General features: G+C 35.2%; 1 protein-coding gene across 1 annotated transcript; it reads left to right on the top strand.

Annotated features, from left to right (window-relative positions):
- LOC118745160 (protein kinase C, eye isozyme-like) lies at positions 1–555 on the top strand (the record flags this gene model as incomplete). Its single annotated transcript, XM_036478683.1, is given in 3 exon segments — positions 1–19; positions 87–227; positions 288–555. Coding segments are annotated over 3 exon segments (312 nt in total). The 3' UTR covers positions 441–555.
- Positions 556–11,518: the final 10,963 nt, after the last annotated feature.

Raw genomic sequence — 11,518 nt, forward strand, 5'->3', positions numbered from 1 at the left:
TATGGATGTGTTGACGAGCGTGAGTATAAGAGGGAGTAGTATAAGCTAATAGCATACAAAGTGATTTTTCTTTTTCTGTCCCGCAGTTCCTCGCCAAAAAGCCTAATAATCGCTTAGGCGCTGGGCGCTATGCGCGCTCTGAGATTACAACACATCCCTTCTTCAGGAACATTGACTGGGATAAGGCCGAGGCAAAGGAGTTGGAGCCGCCAATTGTACCGAAAATTGTAAGAATTCTTTGGTTGAAGCTTGACTTATGAAAAGTCAATTTCTTTGTCTGATTTCAGAAACATCGCAAGGATATCTCAAACTTTGATAAAGCTTTTGTCGTTGAGAAAACTGATCTAACACCAACTGACAAGCTATTCATGATGAATTTAGATCAGAATGATTTCATTGGCTTCTCCTATATGAATCCGGAATTTATTACTATTATATAAAGTGCATCGCAAGAGATTTAAAAGCGAAGCAGGAAAATTAAATGGCAACAAAATGCCAAATCAACTCATATTTTGAAATTATAATAAAAAATAACAATAAATATATAATCCTCAATTCTTGTCTCTATTTTAGCTGTTTAGCTGCAAAAACACAGCTCTAGTCTCTTTCCTTTAGTAATATGAAGAAGAAAGGAAATTGCTCGCTAGAGCCCCAAGGGAAAGGAAGTCGGCGAGGGGGAACTGAGAAACATTGGCTGACTTCCAAAACGTATCAATACATTTTTTGGAAACTGTTATACTGCGGTATTCAAACTGTTTGTATATGCAGAGTTGCGACACATTGCAACCATATACATTGCATATTTTAAATACTCAATATAGCAATGAACAATTTTTCTGAATTTTCCATTTTTAAAACACCAATGGTAACCAATAACAAACGAAGCATCAACTTTGTTTCTGATGCGCTGATTGCGCTAGCGATGCGTTTCGATAAATTTTCGGATGCGTTTTGGAAAAGTATACATCGTCAACATTTGGTAGTTCGGCGTTATGGAACATCATACTTTGTACGTATGCAAAGCAATTGACGTTTTGGAAGTCAGCCATAGTCTCTATGATCTAACAAAAGCACAGAGAGCAAGAAAGTGCGAAAGGTATGTGCAGTGGAGGAAACGACTCGCGTGCTTTGCGGAACTCGGCCAAAATCATTTAGAAGAAGTAGTAAGTTTTAATCCTTATACAAAGTGCAGTTAGTCATCGTCCATCGGCAAGGAGCCGCGGCACTTCCAACAGATCGAGTAAGCAAGCGTGCAGCATGGGTGCGCAGATTTTAAGGCCAGCTCGGGTGCAATTCGTCAGCAAATGGTATGTAGAAAGCAACTCAAAATGCTGTAACAGTATTGTAAGGCCATCGCAATAAACTATCAATTTTAATACCGTCGAAGTCGAGAAGCAGCAGAGGGACCCTGGGACTCTCTGCAAATCTATGCGCGGTATTGACGAAAGGCCGTAACAGAAGATAACGATAATGGACAGATGAGCGAGGTGTACGCCGAAGGTCTTTAGAAAGGAACTACTGAGCGCTGTGATTAGGTGAATGCTCGAAAGGCCGGGAAAACCAATACATTATTTTGAAGGCGCAGGCTGATTTAACGGGGTAAAATTCGTTAAACGCAGTAATACAAAAAGAGTGAGATCCATGATAGATAATGTGTGCCTAGAGGTGCCGGACAAAGCTCCTATGATACTATGTGAGTTGAAGTCGGAGGACGCTTTGAGTTTAGTAAGGCATTTTGTAGTCTATATGGAAGCAATAGAAAGTTTAGCTATGACCACACAATACACAATACACAAAAGTGTTCAATGCTACGAAAGCGCAGACGAACTAACCAAAGGTAGCATCCTCCAACATTACGTCTCACTAGCGATGGGCCTACCAATTGTTCTACAAGGCAATCAAAGCTGAAAATCATTTGCTGCTATCACGCCCGGCAGTCAGAGTGTAGGAACGCATGCCGAGTTGCTGGGTAGCAAAGGCTACGAGTAAGCAGGCAAAGACGTGCATTGCATAGTGCTGCCCAGCTAAAAGGCCTACAATCTGCAAGTGTCAAAGAACAGAGTGGCAACTATATTTGGTTAAATGGACGACAGTGCCTTTTGTCATGGCCTTGGGCTTATGGACAATAAATCCTGGATCGCAAATGTATGTATTCTTCAACAAAAATCGTTTAAATATCTGGCAATCGATTGTGTAAGCTTTCCACCGCAATTAAAGTCGTGCACCACAGAACCTTTTAAAAGCTCTAATGGGTTGGCGTCACTGGCAAATAGGGGGGCAAAAAAACTTTCGTGCATATCTGTATGAAATGTAAAACAAAAGCTTAAACAAGTTCTACGCGCACTTTATGAAGTGGCCAGCTATCCTTTAAAGCACATTGCGCGTTAAGTTTATTGGTTTTAAGCTTACGCTTAACGAAAATGCTATCTAAGCTTTTGATTTGATTCATACTGCTAGCAAGAGCATTTTTAACGAATATTTCGCAAGCTTAGAAAGCTCTTCTAAACTAGTTAAAAGCTTTTATATTGAGTTTTGCTGACTATGGTTGCTGAAGCTAACGAAAGCACATTATTTCTCATGCTTCAAACTGAGTTGCATAGGTTAAATAAAAAAAGTCAGCCCCGCGAATAGTACGCAAAACCGATGTAACCCATTTAGCGAGGAAGTACCTACTTGACTTGATATGTTTGTACATATGTATGAAAATGTAATATTGCTAACTTAGAGTGAAATGTTGCTAAGTCCACTTTTTATCAACAATTATTTTTTGATGCAGGAAGCAAGGAAAATTGAAAATGCACCGTTTCTGAAAGGAGCTAACTACTTGTTTTATTTCTAACCGTTTTATTCCGTGATGTGCAAAATTCCAAAGTAGTCACAGAAAATTTGATAAGTCCAAAAAAATATGAATATTTTTTTTACGCTATCGAATTCGATTTGTATTGAGGGTTTTGCAGCAACATTATTTTTGAATATTTATGTACATATGTATGTATGTCTATTAGGCTGGGTCGATTTTGTATGGGGGAAAATAAAAGGCATTTGGCCGTATTGTAATAGTAATATTATGATGTCTTAGGTCTGAGCCAATTGTTATTGGCTAAGAAAGATTAATTTAAAACTTATCTTTAGCCCGCGCAATTGATTCAAAATGTATGAATTTTGAAAATGAAACTTTGGCTTGTAATATCTATGAATGCGTTAATTGTTATAAACAGGACGATATATCAAATTAAGGGTTATTAAATTTAGTACCTCACGTTCATTTATCATTTTTCAATAAGTCTTCCCATTTTTAAGATATTAAAATAAAAGATAAGAAAACTATAATTTTCCCCTATGAATTTTCAATTCTTCATTTCTTCAGCAACCAAGTGAAAAATACAAAAAGGCGAGACGAGATTTATTTCAAACGTTTTAATACTTTCGGATCTTTATATAATATTAAAATTACCTTGGACTTGGTCACGCCGATTTGGTCAGTTTTCAAGATCGTGGTGAATGAAGTCAAACATGTATTGTCAAAGATTAGAAATCGTTTAATAAGTTAATAGTAGTTGCAAAGATAAATATAAGTATTTGCATACATTAACATAATACAATTAGGGCGAGAAACGCCCATTTTAAGTCCATTTTCGTGGTTTCTAAATTTGCCGTTATATGAAAGTAGGGGGCGTGCAACAAGTGTTTACATAAACATTTTAGTTAATTCCATTATGTGAAAAAGTAACTGTAGGTAGGTAAATGCAATAGTCTTTAACATATCCTGGAAAATCCGTTTGAGGGGTCTCCAATTAGATTTGAGGTATTTAAAAGCAACTTTGCCTAAAGACCATCTTAATTTTTACGATAGTTTGCCACATGAATGATTTTTGGTGTGTATTTTAGTTTCAGCGAACAATACTATAAATTTAATCTACCATTAATTGTTTTTTCATTATTATTTTAATGTATACGTTGTTGTTTATAATAAACAAGTTTGCAACTACGTTTCAAATTAAAAATATGTATAAAAAAATTCGCAACCTTCTTTTTCAGAAAATTTATTTCGTCTGAACTGAAAATCCCATTAATGGGATCGTAAAAGAAGGTGACAGGTAATAAGATCAACGGAAATAAGGTCAATTGACTTTATTCCCCAGCCTGGTGCGAAATAAAGTCAATTGACATTATTACCTTTTTAAAAACGAAATAAAATCAATTGACATTATTTCTCTTTCAAACATTAAATTTGCTTAGCTTCGCGGCGGCCCGCGTCAGCGCGCCACACCGCGCGCGTCGCGCTCGCGCTCGCCCCCCGCGTACCCCGCGCGACCAGCGCGCACACCACGTCACGCTACGCCGCGGCCCCCCTGGCTCCCCTTCCCGTCTCCCCACGTGCTGTAGCGCAGGTAGATTTATTTTTTGTATACGTTGAAATACAATTTTTATATATTTTAAACATCGAAGGCTTATATTCAATAATACCCCCTATCTGCACACTTTTCACAAAGATGAGATTCTGATATAAAAATCCACCTAAGCTTTAACTGTCATCAGTGATATTAATGCTACCTTATATAACGACAGGTAATAAGTCCCAGATGGTTTCTAAAATCACAAATTAGTTTTTGTGCAAATTGCAGATAGAGGGTATTAATGAATTCAAGCCCTCGATATTTCACATTTTTATATTTGTAAGTTATTGGAAGCAGGGATGCCAACTAGGCTCAAACCGTGCCATTTGTTCCTATTTTAATCAAATGGCACTTAATTTTTCAATTTGGCACTAAATGCCAAAATGGCACTTTTGTAAAAAAAAATAACATTTCAAGACATTTTTGTGAAATCCTTTGCGTGCACTTCTTTTTCTCAACTAAAATTTTCTAATTTATAAAGGCTATTCAACTGATTTATCTTATTTTATCATTGCACTTTTGTTTTGAAAATGTGGCTTCATTTTATTGCTAAATGTGAATGATTAAAAGGAATTACACCTTTTTTGGCACTTTTATTTTTCTATTTGGCACATTTTGGCACTTTTTTTATCCTCAACATGGCACCTCATAACTAAGGAGAGTTGGCAGCCCTGATTGGAAGATTTCTGCTGTGTTTTGAGGCAACAACTTGTCTGCAGTAAAAAGGCATATAATTTGTGTTTCAAAAGTGTGTGAAAACCAATCAATTAACTTATATGATCTCGGTTCCGATATTAAATAATCAATAATTGTTTATACCCGCATTTTGGCACATTGGCTCGTTGAATGTGCCATCTAATAAATAGTATCGTCGTTCTCCTTAGCTGCTTTTAAATGACTGCTGGCGGAGACATAAATACAGTGTAAGAAAATTCTTTTTTTATAATTGTTTCCTTATAGAAAGGTTGGGTTCTTTTCCACCTTAGACATTCCGAATTCGTTCAAAATATGCTAATTTAAAACACAGAATTCTTTCAGTGCTCCTCCGGGGTTTTTGGACATGTACTGTTTCTTCAATTTAATAGTGTTCGCTTTATTTTTGTAGAAACGAAAAATGTTTTGCAAGTTATGGATCATTTCTCCACTCTTTCTTCAAATATTTCTCGTATACCAGCTGTGCGCAGGCGTTTAGTTTTTCTCATCGTGTTTTTACATATTCGTAATTAAAATTTTTTTTAATAGAATCAATTGGTGGTAGTTCAAGATTGTGTGTGGATTAATATCACAACACTGAGGATTTGGCAAAAGCCTTTTACATCTATTAAAAAACAACACTTACGGGGCAAGGTTTATTGCAAGAACAACTTTTTTTTCTATGAATCGACATACTTTAAGCATTGTTGACGCTATTTCCGTTTGAATGAGGAAATAGCGTCAATGACTTTATTTCCAAATTTTTGTTGACTTTATTTCGCTTTTGAAAAGGTAATAATGTCAATTGACTTTATTTCGCACCAAGGGGGGGGGAAATAAAGTCAATTGACCTTATTTCCATTGACCTTATTACCTGTCACCGTAAAAGAACGGCCGCTGTGGTGTAGTGGTAATCAGTGCGCGCATCCACTGCGCAGAGCCTGGGTTCAAGCCCTGGTCAAAGCAACGTTACAAACAAATTTAGAAGAGAAGGTTTAACCTTAACAGCGGTCGCCCCTCGACAGGCAATGGCAAACCTCCGAGTGTATTTCTGCCATGAAAAACAGCGTAAAACTGTAAGTCCCAGCCAAACACTAACATATGTATAAGCGCCACTCTATTACACAAGGGGACAAAAATGGGAAACATTTTCGTTGCATCAAATGTTAAAGCTGTTTTGGACTTTTTTATGCTGATTACGAATCCGTAAGTATAAAGTCTCCATCAGCTATAGATTTGGAAGAAAAACGAGGTCAAAGTGTCAAAAAATCGCGTGTTTTGCAATATTTTAGAACCCATAGCAAAGTAACTAAAGGTTTAAATTAAAACTAGAAGTGTCGACTACTATCCCTGAAAATACCATCCCTGTACCTTGAATTGATGGTCATTTATAGTAATCAGCATAAAAAAGTCTATCAAAAACAGATTTAACATTTGATGCAAAAAAATCACTGTTCCCTTGTGTTATTATTATTGGAAAATTCCAATATGGAAGTCCAACAAAAAAAATTTAAGAAAAAATTAGAAAACTTGCTAAGTCACAAAATTATCTACAAAATTTGTAAAAAAGCAGACTTTTTTATTATATGTTTTTTTTTTAATAAAGGGTCGGCCGCTGTGGTGTAGTGGTAAGCAAGGCGCGCTTTCACTCACCAGCACCTGGGTTCAAGCCCTGGTCAAAGCAGCATCGCAAAAAATTTAGAAAAAGGTTTTTCTTAACAGCGGTCGTCCCTCGGCAGGCAATGGCAAACCTCCGAGTGTATTTCTGCCATGAAAAACAGCTTCTCATAAAAATACAATCGCCGTTCGGAGTCGGCGTAAAACTGTAGGTCCCTCCGCTTTGTGTGACAACATCAAGGCGCACGCCACAAATCGGAGGAGAAGCTCGGCCAAACACTAACATATGTGTAAGTGCCAATCTATTATTATTATAAATGAAAAACGCGAAACATTGCATTCAAAGTTTTGCAAAATACTTAAAGAAAATTACTTAGGAACGTTTTTTGTGTATTCTGTACAATTGAAAAAAATGGACTTAGCAACTTTGCACTCTAAGCTAGCGATATCGGTTTGCGGGTTTGTAAGTTAACTGGGTAAATTGTCGAAGACAATATTGGCAGCTAGTGGTGAAGGCTACAAAATGCCAAAGCCATCAGAGACTGTTGCCTGTGTTGTACGAGTAAAGGTGTTCTTACACGATATGTATTTGCATGTGTACATGTCACTTTTTCGAGTCATATGTAATTGTATATGGGTGTCAAATTCATTATATTTGGTTAGCGTTTACACGATATGTATTTGAATATGTACTTTTATTTGACATGGCAGCTGATTTAGTGTCAACAAAAATTACTTACAGTTTGTGAAAAATAATTAAATGGAAATTTCCGATGGACGCAAAAGATAAAAAAATTGTTTTGTGCGCTATTTTAATGTCTGTTGCTACAATGCGAAAGAAAAGGAGTAAAGTTAAAAGATCGCGGCGGCAAAGAGCTCTATGGACTGAAAAGTGGTTACTGCGAAGAGATTCCGGCCGAGGATTGGCTTCAATGGCTATGACGGAGCTGTTCGTGGAAAAACCAAAAGCTTTCAAGAACTTTGTCAGGATGTCAACAAATACATTCTCTGAACTAGAGAAACTCCATTTATTGCAAAGCAAGACACAGCGATGCGTCAAGCAATCTCTCCCAGCCCGAGGTCACTATATTTCATATATGTATTTTAGAGCATTATATATGTATGTATGTACTAGCTTATATTCGTGGGTTTGATTAATTTTAGTTTTATAATTTTAATTTTATATACGTATATATGTACATACATACATGTTATAAATCAATTTTCCTTTAGGTTGCTTATAACACTTCGGGTTTTAGCCACCGGAGAAAGATTTAGTCAATTATCTTTCGGCTTCCGAACATCAGATTCAGCAATTTCACAAATTGTATCAGAAACTTTGAAAGCTATTTACTTAGTTTTAAGAGACGATTTTTTAAAGGTATAAACCTTGACAAATATGAGACATTTTACTAATTGCTTAAACTATTTTTTGTTATAGATGCCCCAAAATAGCAATGAATGGCGCATTGTGGCGGATGAATTTGAAAGGCAATGGAATTTCCCCGTTGCTTGGGAGCTATAGGTTTGATGCGCCTAAACTGATTCTAAGTTCATACATACATATTTTTATTTTTTCTTATCGCAGACGGCAAACATATAGCGATTCGTTACAAAAAACACTATGGGTCTTATTTTTACAACTTTAAAGGATTTCATAGCGTTATTTTGCTTGCCATAGTCGACGCAAATTATAAATTTTTATATGTAAATGTTGGAACGAATGGAAGAGCCAATGATGCCGCGGCCTTCAATGAGTCATCTTTTCTTGAGGGACTAAAAAAGAATGCATTTAACATTCCACGGGATTCAAAACTACCGGGCACTAATGAAACGGTTCCAAGGTTTCAAGTTGACTTCTCGCATATTAAAGCCACATGGCCAACGTTCAAGCGATTACCACAAAATTTTTAACTACCGCTTAAGTAGAGCCAGACGAGTAGTTGAGAATGCGTTTGGAATATTGGCAAATAGATTCCAAATATTTCAAAGAAATATTGATTTACCACTAGACAAAATTGAGAACCTAACACTAGCTACATGCGCGCTGCACAATTTCATTACAACACGAGATGGTTTCGAAAGCGTTCACCTAGATTTGGAGGATACAAATACAATAAACTTAATCGAAGGATCTTGGAGAAACGAAGTAGCTTTAACTAGTTTACAAAGATCACTTGCGAATCATTCAGGAGCTGAGGGAAGAGCAGTACGTGAAATATACACTAAATATTTTAATACAACCGGTTCCGTTCCATGGCAACTTAGTGCAATAAAAAAATGTAATTTTTAAACTTATGCTGGTTTTATAAATGCACTGCGTAGCAAAACTGTTTTTTTTTTTAAATATCTGCAAAGTTTTTCAAGCCAAATTTATTTTTTGTTATATAAGTTTTCATGCCAGAAAAAAAACCCATATACATAAATCAAAGTTTAAATTTTTATATAGACTTAAAAAATAAAATAAAATAATGTTCTTTAAAATATCGAACTTTTTAATAAGAATCTGTAGAAAGTTTGAAATTTAGATTAATAGGTAGTTAGTTCAGCCATGAACAATATTGTTATACAATGTATTGATGATTTTTAATTTCAAATGATTTCAGAGATTTACAGCTTATACCAGAGCATATGTACGTGCGGAGTTTGCGTAATCGTAGGCAATAATATTGTTATACAATAATAACAAAAAAAATTCAGCTTGAAAAACATTGTACACCATATTTTTATTTATTTATTATTTATTTATTATTTATTTATTTATTTATTTATTATTTATTTATTTATTATTTGTTTATTTACTTACTTACTTACTTACTTACTTACTTACTTACTTACCTACTGACTTACTTACTTACTTACTTACTTACTTACTTACTTACTTGGTAATTCTCTAGGGTGGGGTAACAACCCCTAAAAAAGGTGCGGAAAAGTCGGGAGGGGTACCAAACGACGCGTTTCGGCCCCCCTAATAACAATCCGGAGGGGGGAGATAATATTATTAACCATTTAAAAGTTATGAACAAAAAACTTTTGTTAAATTTCGTTGTTTTCTATGAGCAATTACCACGCCAAAAATGCACTAAATCACCAGTTTCCACTTTTAAAATACTACTAAAACGTTTCCGGTTATTATTTTATGCAAACCAAATCATTTATTCACTTTTATTTTATATATTTCGTTAATAAAACAGAGTAAACAAACTTTGCGCCTGCTAAAATTATTATAACCTCAAATCGCTGGTATTGCCACTTTATTTCACATTTCATTTGCGCTATTATACTCAGTTTACACTATACACTTCTTCTTCTTCTTCTTTTTACTTTCATCTAAATAAGATATTGTAACCAAAATATAATAGCAAATTTCGCTATACCATAGCGCGGTTTTTTATTAAAAATTTTCATTATTTATCGAGGTATTGATTTTTATGGAAATGCGCCGCAGGCGAAAATTTTTAATAAAAAATCGCGCGATTTTTTATTAAAAATTTTCATTATTTATCGAAGTATTGATTTTTACGGTGTTGTGTGGTGTCTTTGTTGTGTGTGTTTGTGTTGTTGTGTTGTGCGTGCGTCTGATGATGAGGCAAGGTAGCTAGCGCAGCAGAGAATTGTTGTGATGAGGAAGGAGGAAGGTAGGAGGAAGGTAGGAAGGTAATAAAATTAAAATAAGGTAGGAAAGGAAGTGAGGAGGAAGGTGAGGGAAAAGAGGGGGGTGGATGAAAGAGGGAGTGGATGAAGGGGCGGTGGAGGATGGAGGTGAGGTGGAAGGATATATGAGTATAGGAGAGTGATGGGCGAAGAAGAGACCCACAAGAGGCAAAAAAAATGCCGCATGAATGAAATGAGAATGAATGGGCACGTTCAGAAGGCGCAACAACAAACAGCTCAGTAACTGTTGCGACTTCACCTTCGGAACGCGTTGTTTTGTACTTCTGATCAACTGAACAGTGCGTGTTAGATGATCGTAATATTTTTCTGATCATTCGAGACGACATGTTGTGTGTTTAGAATTTGACAGATAATGATCAAGCCGTTCAGAAGCCGCATTCCTATCACTGATTTTTTTAACAACGGTTGCAATCAACTGCTGCGCCTTCTGAACCTACCCAATAAATAAATAAATAAATGAACGAATAAATAAATAAATAAATAATTATTGTGAATACCTGGGCGTAAAGAAAAAAAAAAATAAAAAAAAATTAATAAATAATAAATAATTATTGTGAATACCTGGGCGATAGAGGATTTGCCAGGTCCGCATTTCTAAGGCCCAATCAGTTGGTTGACGGCGGGCCTTAGTCTTTCACAAAATACGCTGAGAAGACCTTGTAGCCTATACTAAATAAGAAGGCTTATCCCGCGATAGTTGGCGAAAAAGTCGGGGTCGCCTTTAAATAAATAAATAAATAAATAAATGAATAAATACATAAATAAATTAATTAATAAATAAATAAATGAATAAATAAATAAATTAATTAATAAATTAATAAATAAATAAATGAATAAATAAAAAAATAAGTAAGTAAGAAAGAAAGTAAGTAAGTAGGTAAGTAAGTAAGTAAGTAAGTAAGTAGGTAAGTAAGTAAGTAAGTAAATAAATAAATAAATGAATGAATAAATAAATAAATAAATAAGTAAGTAATTAGGTAAGTACGTAAGTAAGTAAGAAAGTAAGTAATTAAGTAAGTAATTAAGTAGGTCAGTAAGTAAGGAAATAAGTAAGCAAGTAAGTAAGTAAGTAAGCAAGTAAGTAAGTAAGTAAGTAAGTAAGTAAGGAAGTAAGTAAGTAAGTAAGTAAGTAAGTA

Source organism: Rhagoletis pomonella, unplaced genomic scaffold (assembly GCF_013731165.1).
Source record: "Rhagoletis pomonella isolate Grant_MI unplaced genomic scaffold, Rhpom_1.0 Rhpom_scaffold_00008, whole genome shotgun sequence".
Classification (NCBI taxonomy): domain Eukaryota; kingdom Metazoa; phylum Arthropoda; class Insecta; order Diptera; family Tephritidae; genus Rhagoletis; species Rhagoletis pomonella.